The sequence below is a fragment of the Oryzias latipes genome, chromosome 2, assembly GCF_053564925.1.
Source record: "Oryzias latipes strain Hd-rR chromosome 2, Olatipes_Hd-rR_3.1".
Classification (NCBI taxonomy): domain Eukaryota; kingdom Metazoa; phylum Chordata; class Actinopteri; order Beloniformes; family Adrianichthyidae; genus Oryzias; species Oryzias latipes.
The window spans coordinates 23556222-23571254 of NC_136238.1; the positions used below are offsets into that span (position 1 = coordinate 23556222).

Consider the following 15033-nt stretch of genomic DNA (forward strand, 5'->3'; position numbering starts at 1 on the left):
ATCAAGTGGAAGTAAGCAAGAAAATGGGACAACAGCAACTCATTTTTGTATAATAAAGTGACAGCAATGAAATATTAAAACCTACCTCTGGATTGCAGTGCTGTTCCTGTGGATGATGTACCACTTTAGATAGTCCTCTACAATATTTTTCTTGTCTTGGCTAAGTCATGGCTATCAGAGGGTAGATTTAGAAAGAAAAGACTATTCTAATGTACACAAACATGGATCTCTAGGTCAGTGTGACACATAATTGTATGAAATCGAAGACACTGTTTATTTGACAAGGCGAAGTGTGAACCATAGACTGTCTTTAGGAGCCACAATTACTGGAGCCGCTGAATCGGTGCATGACTCTCCATCTGACACCACATCTGCAGTTTCCCATAGCTGGAAGTAAAAAAAAAATTACATTTATATACATCAGTAAGCACTTCAAGTTAGACTGACAGATATAGAGCTGAACAAATTAGAATATTAACATTGGATTCTGTTATTATGACTGATTTTGTGTGATTTCAGACAGGATGAATGATCATTCTCACAGTATAATTAAACAAAAAAAAGGTTGCTGTGAAGAAACTGGTTTTGCTACATAGGACTGGAAATGAAAATGGTTAGCTTCGTACCCTTTCAGTTTCTTGCACACAGAAATAAATGAATAATGACTCAGAGACAAAACTTATCTTTAGTGGAAGTTCACTCCGCACAAAAAGCACAAATCAATTTTTACGAAGGGTTACAGACAGAAGAACAGGCTGCTGCATTCAAAAATCCGAACAATGGAGGCAGGGAGATGGGCTTGGTATAAGAACCCTGCATTTGTATATTCAAAGGATCAAACACTGGACAATGGTGTGAAAATCACACCCACAGGTTGTTGCAGGGAGATGCTCAAAGGTCAGGAAGCTTCAAGTGTCAGATCTCTCTGATGTTCTCACAGACATTTACCAGAGCACAAACACCAGCACACACAAAAAGGAAAAAAGGGAGGATGAGGAATGCAATGAGAAAATAGTCTTGGCTGTGCTTTCTTCAAATGTGACATAATTTTGAGATGAAAATACATGCATAATGTATTAAGTTTGAACCATTAGTGTAATAAAAATAAAAAGGGAGTTTCTAACTATTCTGTTTCTAACTATTCTTAACAGTTGGCTCTTTGTTTTCAAATTATGTGTAGGTCAGGACGCTGGAACTTCTTTTTATAACAGAAATATTTTTGAATGTTTTATCAAAAAATTTTAGCTTCCATCCAAGATTTAGAAGCATTTTTCTCTTTAAGTGAGAATTTTCAATATTGGCAATGTAACAACAAAAGTACCACTCCCCAATGTATCAGCTGTATTGAATAATTTAGCGCTTGGACTCCTGATGATCACCTCTGAATCTGATGAGTCTGATTCGGGTTTGGATTCCTGAGCTGTGAAGTACAATAACAGTATAAAAGGATTTTAGACTAAACTCAAAATAACAGACAATTTTTCTTGAAAAAACAAATTATTTTAATTGGCTGTTCTTGGTTGGTAATTCTTTCACAATTACTTACAAGAGGTAAAGAAATCTTGAGCTGTGTGATTCGTTGGTAGGCCTTTCCCAATGCCTCCTTGTACTGTTTTAGAGTGAAAGGTACTTCTGTTCCCGGGATATTATTTATCCTTGTACCGTCAGTGTAGAGCAACACATAGGGACCACCATGTAAGTTTCAGTGGAAGTCCTTCAGTTTGTGCTTAGCAGCTCTCTGCAATTCAGTTGCATTCACCTCTGGTTGCACCAAAAGGGAAAGCACTGTTCCTCTTTAGTCTTCAGTCCACCATCTTGTAGCCGCATAAGACCTACTGAAATCTACAGGGGAACATTAAAATACTGACTGTTAACTAGATCAGTGACACTGTAAATACATGACACAATGGACTGTCAACAAATTATTAGTTTATATCAGCCAAGAAAAAAAACTAAAGTAAACTATGGCAAGAGAGGCGGTAAATTCAAATTTGCCCGCGAATCGCTTTAGGCATGAACGCAGCTAGCGAGCCTAAGAATAACCGGAATAAAACCTGGGGCTAAAACCAAATAACGTCAAAATACACATAGTAACATTTAACACCAACATTTTCACTTACTTCTTTCTTGTTCGTTTTCCGTATTCCTCTTTTTCGCAGCTGTGTATATGGGAAAAGCCAATCCACTTCTTGTGTTCTTTCGCCAAACTGATCCTCGATCTGTTGCGGCGTCAGTTCCATAGTGATGTCATTTCCGTAGTGATGTCACTTTCATCGTGGCTTTCTTTTTTCGTTTCGTATCATTTTTACCATCTTCAATAATTGATTAAGATTTTTTTATTATTATTATAGGAGGCAATGCCAGGAAATACAATAAAAAAGGGTCCATATTCTGTTGAATGTCCAAGGTTGGTAATCCTTCTTCTGCTGATCAACAGCCATTCTTTTGGGTTTAAACAGAGTTTATAGTTCTTTTTGCTGTCATGTCTGCAGACATTGATTAAGATCCTTTTCCTACTATAGCCTGCATTGTTCCTGAAACTGGGATCAGAGTTCTGCTCTCTGCTCCAACAGAACCACCTTCATGAGCTCCTGGTTTCTTCTGGATCCTCCAACATTCAGACGCTCTCTGACTGAGTTCATGTCTGCACAGAAACCTTCAGGATTCTCTTCTTCCACACGTCTTTCACTCTGAAACTCTCTTCTGAATGTGGATCATCTCAGTCAGACGTTCAGCAGCATCAGAGCCGTGCATGTGCTCCTCCTCATGAGTCCTGAAGCTGCACCGTCAGCTGCAGAGCTTCAGAGCTGCTTCTTCTCAGACTTTCCACTTTCTTTGGCTCTCTGGCTCTGATGCTGCTGCTGCAGAAAAACCAGCAGCTGCAGAAAAACTCTGCAGAGACTCACAGAGAGAGGATGGAGGCAGCAGATGAAGCTGCTGCAGACTGGGGGCGGAGCCTGGAGATGACTGATGGAGGTCAGAGGGCAGTTCTTTCAGATTGGACGGGTTTTTCTTCAGAGCTGAGACCAGAGCTTCACAGCTGATCTCTGACAAACTGCAGTCTATCAACCTGCAATCAGACAGAAAAGTGTGTTCAGGAGCAGTGATGCAGCTGGAAGTCCAGGAACTTGGTAAATTCAGTCAAGATGACAGACTGACAGATGACTGTTTTATGAAATAATTTTTGCAGGTTCGAGGGAGGTAGGCACTGAGCAGAAACAAATGACTCAAAGACTGCAAGCTAGAATAAAATGTGTCTTTTTATTCCCCGCTTCAAAACAGTCACACAACATAACACAGGAGTTTAAGCCATGCAGTTTCAACAGAAAAGATTCATCTGCCCCTACCGTGACACACGGACTGGAGAGCCAACAGTCCCGATAGAGTGGCTTGAAACAAACTCCGGCTGGGCGTTCGTACGTAACCCACAGCTGACTCTGAATAAAGTTGGGCTTCCTTATCTTTTATATTCTTCGATGAGCGTGAGGAAAAGGAGGGCCGGTCCCTTCCCGCAGGCTCACCCTGCACGTAGACTCATTCTATACCATCATAAACATGTCAGAATATCTTCTACAGAGCACTCCTTTTACGGGTCAGTAACAGGATAAAATTCTAAACATTGTCAGGATATGCTCTACAGAGGCCTCCCTTATTAGGATAAAACTTTATATTAAACATTCCTTTTGGGGGTCAGTCATAGAAACATCATAAACATATCAAGACATTCTCATTTTTTGGTTATTAGCAACATAGAACCTTATTTAAGAGTACATAAGAGTTTACATAAGTATTCCTTTTTTGGGTGGTCAGCCACAGAACATTATCTTTAATGCAGGGCAGAAGGCTCCCCTCCTGCCTACAGTGCATTATCCATCTCAATGACATTTTGAAATTATGGACTAAAAAACTGTGAGTACTGGTAAATGAAAACACATTACAACTTGGGAGGGGGAGCTGTCTCCCTCTGTAATTGTGCTGACTCAATAACTTACAACATGGATAAACACCTAGCTACCATTTTAGCCCCTCTAGTTGGCAACACAGAGCATCATGTTAGGAATTCAAAAGATTTTGCAAACAAAGTCAAACATCTTCAGCTGGATTCTGACAAGGCGATGGTGTCTTACGACGTAACTTCACCTGCATTCCCACCACGGAGGCAGTGATTTCAGTGAGGAAGAGATTACTGCAGGATTCTCAGCTACAAGACAGAACAAATCTGACACCAGACCACATCTGCGAACTGATGCCTCAACTCCACATATTTCCAATTCAGGGGAAACTTCTACAGGCAGAGGCACGGCTGTGTTATGGGCTCTCCAATCTCACCCATTGTGGCAAATTTGTACATGGAAGAAGTCGAGAGAAGAGCCCTGGACTCTTTCCCAGGTACTACTCCAAGCCACTGGTTCGGATATGTGGACGACACTTGGGTCAAGATCAAAAGCCAGGAAGTGGAGACTTTCACAGATCATATCAACGCAGTCGACAAGAACATCAAGTTCACCAGGGAAGACACAAAGGACAACACCCTAGCCTTTCTCGACTGTGCTGTGATCATTGGAGAGGACAGACAGCTCCAGGTTGAAGTGTACAGGAAGCCTACTCACACAGATCAGTACCTGTTATTTGACTCAAACCACCCTTTACAGCACAAACTAGGCGTCATCAGGACATTACAACACAGAGCCCAGGAGGTGCCCACAAGCTCTGACGGAAAGAAGAAGGAAGAGCAACATATCCACCAAGCCCTCCAAACCTGTGGATATCCCAAGTGGGCATTCACCAGATCCCAACATACAGGAAAACAAGACAAGAAGGAACAAGAGCCGAAAACGGAACAGTATTTCAATTACGTATATCTCAGGCCTGTCTGAAAAACTTAAAAGGATTTTCAAACAACATAACATCCCAGTTCATCTCAAACCAGTTAATACCCTCAGACAAAAACTGGTTCATCCAAAGGACAAAATTCCCAGCTACAAACAGAGTAATGTGTACTCTATCCACTGCAAAGAGAACTGCAATGAACAGTATATAGGAGAAACCAAGCAACCTCCACACAAGCGGCTTTACCAACATCGCAGAGCCAACCCAAGTGGACCTGAGTCTGCAGTAGATCTCCACCTGAAGGTCACAAACCACTCTTTCGAGGACAGTGAAGTCCGAATTCTAGCCACAGAGAAAGGATGGTTTGAGCAAGGAGTGAAAGAAGCCTTCTTTGTCAAGAAGGATAAACCTTCTCTTAATAAGAATGGTGGTCTCAGGTTTATTCTTCCATCCATCTACGGCAGTGTTTTGAAACCTAAACAAACCAAACCAGTTCCACCTGGGTCATTAACAGCTGAAAGAGATGACCAATTTGGAGAGGGAGTCACTGGCTCCCCAACCCCCAGCTGAGGACAAAGGACTATTAACGACCCGAAACCATGTAGGCTAAGTGGACAATACCTCCAGTTTCAGGTCTGACTCCTCCCCCATGAACGCATATATATACCAGCTCTTAGACCAGCTAATTCAGAATTGACAAAGCCTCTTGGATAAGAGGCGAAACGTCTTCTAACTTTAAAAAACCAAGTCCAGATGACATCCCTTAAACCTACTACAACGATCTTTTAGTTTCTTTTAACAGTGCGGTTAGAGATACGAGGGCTGCTTCCTTCACTAATCTCATTTCTAAAAGCAGAGGTAATCCTAAAGTGCTATTCAACTCCATCAGTGATATTGTGATACCCAGTCCACCTGCCGTTCCCATCTATTCAAATGATGATTGTGATACGTTTTTATCATCTTTTCTTGACAAAGTCAGATCTTTGAGAAGCTCTCTGTGTCACACAGCTGGTTCTGGTTCTGTTCCTAGTCCACCTCTGCCTGTGATTTTAGACACACTCTCACCTGTCTCTTTCCCTAAGCTAGTCAGATTACTTGGCACAATGAAGTCATCCTCTTGCTCTCTCGGCGTGCTGCCAACATCTCTGCTCAAGATGTCTTCCAGTCAATCGGTCCCTGTGTCCTGTCAATAATTAACTCGTCCTTGCTGTCTGGTCAACTCCCAGAGCATTTTAAGAATGCTGTCGTTCTTCCTCTCCTTAAAAAACCTAAGCTTGACTCCTTCCTCTTGAGCAGTTTTGGACCTATTTCTAAGATCCCATTCATGTCCAAAATTTCAGAAACAGTTGGTACAACACAACTTACTACTGCTCTCGAAAGTCTTGACATTTTTTTTTCTTTTTTTCTTTTTCAAAAACTTGTCCTGTCCAACAGCTGGGCAGACAGATGAGAGCTGAGGGCCTCTTGTGATGGACATATTTTACTTTAACAATAGGGGTTATTAATCTTCATATAAACCAGAGGTATGTCTGAATAAACCCCTTTTGTAATTGAGGCCAAACTTTATTAATTTCAACCATGTTTGAAAATCTTGGGTGTTGGACCGGACGGAAAAGGAAAGAAGGGAAGAAAAGGGAGGGATGTTAGAGAGAGAGGGGGGTAGGAGGGTGATAATAGGAGGGGAGGGGGGATAAGACCATGAAGCAGCATAAAGCAACAAGTTTACTGGTTGTTTATCGTTACGGTACGGTTCAAGTGTAGTACAAAAAGGGCGGGGCCTGTCCACACACACTCAAATGTTATCAACACACCTGTTAGCTGCAAAAATGTCCACCTGTCGACATGTACACAAAACAGATAGTGTTCACACGCATACTTATGCCTTCAAACCAACTAGTGTGAAATATTTCAGTCATTAAACCATGCAAACTGTTAGTGCAAAGGTGAGCTAACACCTGTGCTCAGGTGAGAAGTGAGAAGAAAGTCTTGGCATTTTTGATCAGTTTCAGGCAGGATTTCGCAGGACTCACTCCACTGAAACAGCCCTACTCAAAGTCACTAATGAAATCCTGATGCTCAGTGATGCAGGAAAATGCTCTGTGCTACTGCTACTGGACTAGACCAGAGCTTTTGACACTGTCGACCACTATGTCCTTCTGGACAGGCTAAAAAATTGGGTTGGGGTATCTGGTTCCACGTTAAACTGGTTCTCCTCTTATCTGACGGGTAGATCTTTCTCTGTTGTATTTTCAGGGTTTAAGTACTCTTCTACATCCCTCACTTCTGGTGTCCCACAAGGCTCAGTTTTGAGACTTTTATTGTTCATTTTTATATCTGCTGCCTTTGCAGCACATTTTAAGTTCTTTTAATGAAGCTGTGGCTAAATCGCGATACTGTCATTCTTATCAAAGTGTCTTTAACAGAATCAAATAAACACAAAGAAAAAAGTATTTTATGGTCTTTCTTATTCCTAACTACTCAGTGTTTTATCAGGGCCTGTTTGGATGAACACAGAGCTGATATCCTGGAGATGGGAAATGCTTTTAGATCACTTAATAAGGGCAATTTCCCACGGCACACTACACTGGTTGAAAAACACTGGTCTAAGGGTTTCAGCTGATTCAGTTCTGGAGCTTCTAAAGAACCCATGAAAATGCAATGTGCCGGTTATTGCAGAGAATAACATTTAGTGAGGTCCAATTTATCTGCGGCTCCCAAAGTCCCATTTCTGATCCCACAAATCTTTTAGGATCTTATTCAGTTTCTTGATCAGCTGATCTAAAAGTAGTCCTTAGGCCAAGTAGCTCCGCCCCCAGCCTTGACCATAAACTACCCGCAGAGCTTCTTCACTCTAACCCAGCATAGATTTATTGTCTGTTTAGGCACCAGGACTGAGAACCAGAAGCTACCCTGAAGACTATGTGAAATGAAAGACCTTGTTCTGATCCAATCTCGGTTCGGAATAATCACCAGAACCAGGTCTGGGACCTGTCGGTCTACTGCAGTTTGACCGCTTCATATCTCTTCACGAGGAGCTGCTGCTCTGTGGATCAAAAATCTGCTGCAACCGGTTGTCCATTGAAATCTGCAGTTCTGAGATTGATTCATGTTTTCTTTCAAAGAACACAGAACACGAACTTCTCCCAGATATGAACACCTGGATGGATTTAGGTTCTCCTGTTTAGTCTGGTCTGGAAAAACCAAGAGAACATATGTAACCATCAGATTAGGGGAGGAAAAATCAGGATTTTTAGCTGAAGCAGAATGTTGTTTTCATTTTACTTCTATGCAACAGTGCTCTGAAATTTCCTTTGCAATTACATCTATCTGACACTTTCTCGTGAAATAGAGAAAAACAGACAGAATTTGTTGTAGAGAATAGACATTTGAATGAAACCTGACCTGAGAGTCTCCAGTTTACATTCTGGACTCTCTAGTCCAGCTGACAGAAGCTTCACTCCTGAGTCCTGCAGGTCTTTGTTACTCAGGTCCAGAACTCTGAGTCTGGAGGACTGAGAGCTGAGAACTGAGGACAGAGCTGCACAGCTTCTCTCTGACAGATTAGAGTCACTCAGTCTGAAGAAAATAAAGACAGACAGCAGTTATTGAATCTTTCATGTTTCCACTCAAATTCATTTATTGACTGAAGGTGATTTTCCTGAGAGTTCTTACAGAGCTTTGTTGGAGGCTTTGATCACTGGCAGCAGCCTCAGAAGAGCCTCCTCTGAACCAGAGTATTTCTGCAGGTCAAACTCTTCCAGATCTTCTGATGACAGTAAGATGAAGGCCAGAGCAGACCACTGAGCAGGAGACAGTTTATCTGTGGAGAGACGTCCTGACCTCAGGAACTGTTGGATCTCCTCCACTAGAGAACCATCATTCAGTTCATTCAGACAGTGGAACAGGTTGATGCTTTTCTCTGCAGACAGATCCTCACTGATCTTCTCCTTGATGAACTGGACTGTTTCCTGATTGGTCTGTGAGCTACTTCCTGTCTGAGTCAGCAGACCTCGTAGGAGATTCTGATTGGTCCGCAGTGAAAGACCCAGGAAGAAGCGGAGGAACAAGTCCAGGTGTCCGTTTGGACTCTGTAAGGCCTTCTCTACAGCACTCTGGTAGAACTGGACTGGACTTTGTTTCAGTTTGAGAGTCATTAAGGATCTTTTCTTCTGTGATCGTTCTTCCTCCATGAGGTTGAGTCCAGAGGTGATGAAGGTCCGGTGGACATGAAGAGCAGCCAGAAACTCCTGAACACTCAGATGGATGAAGCAGAAGACCTTGTCCTGGTACAGACCTCTCTCCTCTCTAAAGATCTGTGTGAACACTCCTGAGTACACTGAGGCTGCTCTGATATCGATGCCACACTCTGTCAGGTCGGATTCATAGAAGATCAGGTTTCCTTTCTGCAGCTGCTCAAAAGCCAGTTTTCCCAGAGACTCCATCATCTTCCTGCTCTCTGGACTCCAGTGAGGATCTGTCTCAGCTCCTCCATCATACTTGACCTTCTGGACTTTGGCCTGAACCACCAGGAAGTGGATGTACATCTCAGTCAGCCTCTTGGGCAGCTCTCCTCCCTCTCTGCTCTTCAGCAGATCCTCCAGAACTGTAGCAGTGATCCAGCAGAAGACTGGGATGTGGCACATGATGTGGAGGCTTCTGGATCTCTGGATGTGGGAGATGATCCTGCTGGCCTGCTCTTCATCTCTGAACCTCTTCCTGAAGTACTCCTCCTTCTGTGGATCGTTGAACCCTCTGACCTCTGTCACCATGTCAACACACTCAGCAGGGATCTGATTGGCTGCTGCAGGTCGTGTGGTTATCCAGAGGCGAGCAGAGGGAAGCAGGTTCCCCCTGATGAGGTTTGTCAGCAGATTAGCCAATGAGGTGGACTTTCTAGGGTCCTTTAGGATCCGAGTCTTGTGGAAGTCCAGAGGAAGTCGACACTCATCCAGACCATCAAAGATGAAGAGGACCTGGAAGTCTTCAAAGCTGCAGATTCCTGCTTGTTTGGTTTCAGGGAAGAAGTGATGAACAAGTTCCACCAAGCTGAACTTCTCCTCTTTCAGCACATTCAGCTCTCTGAAAGTGAATGGAAATATGAAGTGGAGGTTCTGGTGGGCTTTGCCTTCAGCCCAGTCCAGAGTGAACTTCTGAGTTAAGACTGTTTTCCCGATGCCAGCCACTCCCTTAGTCATCACGGTTCTGATTGGTTCTTGTCTTCCAGCTGGGAGTTGGAAGAGCTCTTCTTGTCTGATGCTTGTTTCTGCTCTCTCTGCTTTCCTGGATGCTGCTTCAATCTGTCTGACCTCATGTTCTTCATTCAGCTCTCCTCTTCCTCCCTCTGTGATGAAGAGCTCTGTGTAGATCTCATCCAGAAGGGTTGGGTTTCCTGCTTTAGCCATCCCCTCAAACACACACTGGAACTTCTTCCTCAGACCAGATTGGACTTCATGTCGACAAACTGCAGCAGTCAAACCTGAATGAAGAAAACAAACAGTAAATCAACTCTCTGCAGCCCTGAATGATGAGGGTTTGAATCCCTGTGGTTCCATGTGTTCAGACATCAGTAAATCTTCATTTCTCAGCAGCTGAAACCTTCAGAGAAATCCTCTTACTGCTCTGCAGTCCATCAGCCAGCTCCTCCTGCTTCATTCTCCTCAGGAAGTTCACTGTGATCTTCATCAGTGACTCTCTGCTGTTCCTCTGCTCTTCATCTTCATCCTCCAGCTCCTCCTCATCCTCCATGTGACTCAGAAGCTTCTGGATCTTCTTCAGCTCCTTCTTGACAAAAGTGACAATGTTGTCCTCCAGCAGCTGCAACAGAATTCCAGATGAATGAGCCAATCAGAGTGAAGTCATGGAGCCAAACATCAGCTCCATGTTGGACACACTGACAGTCCACTGGTGTCCAAAGTGCAGCATGGAGACGACTGTGGACAGAATGATGGGAAAGTAGTTGTTGTTCATGTACAGACCAGAAAGATGGAGTCCAGCTGTGTTTGATGCTGCAGGACAGACGGACCACTGGGAGTCTCTGAGCTCTGCTGGTCCAGTCTGTGGACAATCAGCAACAATCAGATCCATTCTGTCAGTGCACAGAGACTAACACAAGGTGAAGGTCATTGAGGTCAGATGTGGATGTGAACAGTAAAGCAGATGATCATAAGAGGACCTGACTGCAGACATCATCATCAGAAGTTACAGTTAAGGTTTCATCTGTTCTTAGCTTTGACACATTTTTTTTTATAATTCTGAACACTTTTGTTATATCGTTTTTTTATAGTTAGTTTAATATAGTTTTTTTTCCATTTTAAGTTTATCATGCTCACTAAAACTTATTTTTGTACTGACAACCATTAATCATCAGAACTTCTGGTTCCGGGTTACTAAGCGGATGTGAGAGCCTGTCGGGAGCTTTCACAATGATCTTCAAGTGACTTGAAAGTGGATTTTCTCCAAAAGGACAAAAATAGCGCTCACCATTGACCTGAAGAAAAACCAAGCAATAAGTGACAATAATAACATTAAAAGAATACTCAATGACATCAAGCTATGTTGCATCCTTTCATGGAGCAAGTGAACAACATCCAGGCTAAGCTAACTCCAAGATAACCAGGTCGACATTCTAGAAAAATGACTGGATGATGTGGAACAACAAGCAAGGATGAATAATGTCATTCTCCCTGGATTTCAGATCAAACCTCGGGCAAAGCTAAATGCAGCTGGAGCTAGCATTGCTAATGCTAATAACCCTAGCAAATCTTCTAAAATTAGGGTGCCCTGGAGTGTCTCTGGAACACCAAGTGGAATCATTTCTCATGTCTAAAGAGATTTCCCTGGATCTCAATACCATCGAGACCTGCCACCCACTCCCCAGGAGAAAGGAGACGGATAAACCAGCGATCCTCATAAGGTTTGTTAATCAAAAACACAAGCTAGCTCTGATGAATTAAAGAAAGAATCTGAAGGGATCTGCTGCTTATCTGAACGACCATCTGACCAGAAGGAATGCTGAAATCGCCAAACATGCCAGGCTTCTCAGGAAGCGTAAGCAGATTGAGAACACTCGGATTAAAGGCTTTATGTTATAGAAAATGTATGTTTTAATATCTTATTCTTTATTATGTTACAGCTTTATCTTTAGTATGAAGTGAACTCATTTTGAACTATCAAGACTTATAGTCCTGTGACATTCCTTTATACTTTATGGTGTCAGCATCCTGTTAAGAAATAGGATGTTCTTTGTGCAAAGTTAGGAGTTTTCCATAGATGCAATAAATATGCCATGGATACATCCGTACCATCTGGGTTGAATGTTCTTCCCCTGGGAAAGTGTGAAGATTCATGTTCTCATGTGGAGGTTGAAGCTGACCTCACCCTAAAGCCGGGAGGAGAGAACTCTGAGGTTGATACTCTAGCTATTGGCCAGTGAGAGCAGGAGGGACATCTACCGACGAATCAGAGCGACCAGGGGCGGAGGTTCGGCGCCCATGATGTTTCCGGAAGGCGGAGATTCAAACACATGTTTAAAAGGACTGTTTTTAAAGTTTTCCATGGTTCTCAAGACGGCTTATGAGTAATTCGCATGTAACTTATGCGTCTGTAGGTCTTTTAACTTGAGAATCCAGATATCTGCAACAGTGTCTCTAAATCTGTGTTAGAATTATTGTTAGGGCAATAAACATCGTGTATTTTTAATCCGGTTGAATCCTTGGTTTGCTTCACCACTCTTGACTCCTGAACACGCATGGATGGAAAGAACTGAAAAGCAGAAGATTTCTTTCCTACAATTTTGGTGACACCGACGTGAAGTCAGGGTGTAACGGACGCGGAACCGAACGGACTGGATTATAATGGTGTATTTCATGAGATTACGAGGTTTTCGTCGTAAAGTCAGGGGACAGCCCATGTGTTCGATTCTCCTGAGGGCCCTCATACAAAAGTAAGCAGTGCCTATTGTAAATTCTGCATATTAATTACTTTATTGAATTAGTGAATAACTCAAATTAAAGGAGAATTCGAGTGTGGACGGCGTAGCGCGCGTACCCCATGAGTGATGGGTTTACTCATTGCCTTGGACAGGAAGTCCTAAAATATGAAGGGTTGGGACTGTTAGATCCAAAACCTGCGGCATTTCGGTGCGCGAAAACAGAATAAATAGAAATGATGATTAAGTTCACCCGAGCCCTTAACAGATTTGGAGGGTTGTTTGTCAACCTTTGAAATTTGGTGTGTAAAAACAGAGTATGAATAAAGATGGTAAGGTTCACCCGAGTCATCAGAATTCGGAGGGTTTGCGTCTGTTTGGACCTGAGACGCCTTAAGGCGGACGAAAAACAGTGTTACATAGGACGTCATTCTGCGCGAAGGATGATTTGGAAGAACGAATGAGGCGTCGACCTCTACAAATAATTTTTTTATATACGGAGAGAAACCAAAGAAGGATTCAAAATAAACATGAAAGGTGAATTTGACAGAAAATGAGGGAAATTGTTCATTTTGTCCGGACAACAACGACAACAACGACAAAAACATGACTTGACGACTGACTATGACGACAATACAGACGTGATTGCTGATGACTGGAATGAATGTGTGAGATTTTGGAGATGTGACTGCTTATGAAAGAAATGTATGCATGAGATTTTGGAAAGTATGGGATGAAAAACGGAAAAACGTGGCTTTGTTTGTACCATGTGGGCGGCGTGACAGCGTCCCTAGAGACCAAAATGTTGGACCTGCGCTAAACTTTCACGGAACAAAGCTCAAGAGTTTGCGATCTAATTTGTGGTACAATAACGGCGGACATCGTAATTATTGAGCATGGTCATGACCTCGGTTGTAAGACGTTCATAAAAACAAATTTCAGTGGTCTTGGTTCGACGAAAAAGATTTTTATGTAGGATGGCGCCTATGTGTAGCGCTTCCGACAGAGGTTTAAGCCACAACAGTGAGCTTGACTAGGCGCGCGGCTGCAGCCTGCAGCAACAGTCGCTGTTTGAACGAAAATAACTTTCTTGGGAATTTGCCCAAAGTTGGGCAAATCTTTCTAAAACACAGTAAGGTAATATCGGTCCAATATATTTTGTGTAAAATGATTTTGCAATTATTTCGTTTTTTTATTTTTAATATATGTCTCTACTTTATTTGTATTTCCTAATTACCATGATTTAGTTCAGTTTTGCTAAAAAAGAAATGTTACTGATATTGTCAGTATTTGGTGGTTTAGATCCGGACTCCCTAAAAAAACGTTTACAATGTTTAAATTAGTTTGTTTGTTTGTTTTAATATTTCCCAGATTACTTAGTGTTGGTGTTAAATGATTTATTGGTGTTTAAAGATAGTTTAAAGCAGATCCCATGTTTTGATGGAATTATAGTTTGAAAAAACAGTGTAAGTGGATGTTGTACATCCGTTATTTCTAAAGCAGAAATAATGTATAAATAACTGAGGTACTTTCATAGAATATCATAGTAACTGGTGTTCTTTTTGCCATTTGGGGCTTTGATGTTACTATATTTTAGCAATTGTATGTTTTGCAGCTTTAAGGAAAAGTTTAGATTGTAAGATTGTGTTACTGTGTTACTTTAGCAATTATGCAATTTCTTTTTTAGGAACAGCAAGTCCTTATTGGTAAGTCAAACTAGGGGTTTGAATGTTAAATTATGATGCTCCACTTAGTCTTAGTTTCTTGATTAAGAAGTGAAAAACTAGCTACCAGAATGCATCTAAGACAATGTATTTTTCAAAGATTTTGCTCCATATCCGTCATATCGTTCAAAGAAAAGTTCAGGGATTTTTTGCTTTGCTGATTTTCGTCATTGGTTAACTGACTTGCATCCACAGTGTTGGCGATGGTGAAAACAAAGTATGACAGTAATAAATCTGCTTTAACAACATCTGCAGTAACAACATGTTTTTTCCAAGCAGCACATAGCTTTAATGTTGCAGGAAAGGCACAGAGCAGAGCCGTCCTGAGACCTCATAAATGAGTGACAAAAAGTGCATTTCTCAGTTCTCTGGCTTCACAGGAAGGAGCCGATTTAGGAGTGACTGACCCTCAGGTCAGCTGCGCTAATCAAAGGAAGCCATGACTGCATGCATGGAGAATGCACTGGAGCGTCTGCGAGGTGATAAGAGTCGATTTAAAATACATCTGATTCATCACTGCAGAGCACATTTGAAGAAAAAGGGCAGAGGGAG

The 15033-nt window shown here is 42.2% G+C and overlaps 1 protein-coding gene across 4 annotated transcripts in view; it reads right to left on the reverse strand.

Moving 5' to 3' along the window:
- The window catches only part of LOC110016671 (NLR family CARD domain-containing protein 3-like), a 42319-nt gene that overhangs the window by 4182 nt on the left and 23104 nt on the right, over nt 1-15033 (reverse strand). For 3 of the 4 annotated variants that reach the window (XM_078935054.1, XM_078935050.1, XM_078935043.1), the window contains exons 4-11: nt 10806-10884; nt 10446-10644; nt 8503-10306; nt 8233-8406; nt 2121-3070; nt 1547-1842; nt 1380-1420; nt 86-387 (exon numbers count right to left, since the gene is read on the reverse strand). In XM_078935054.1, coding sequence (XP_078791180.1) covers nt 2818-3070; nt 8233-8406; nt 8503-10306; nt 10446-10644; nt 10806-10884 — 2509 coding nt within the window. In that variant the 3' untranslated portion in view covers nt 86-387; nt 1380-1420; nt 1547-1842; nt 2121-2817. Of the gene's footprint in view, nt 1-34; nt 388-1379; nt 1421-1546; nt 1843-2120; nt 3071-8232; nt 8407-8502; nt 10307-10445; nt 10645-10805; nt 10885-15033 lie in introns of those variants that run through there. The other variant, XM_023962089.2, reaches the window with a different exon arrangement.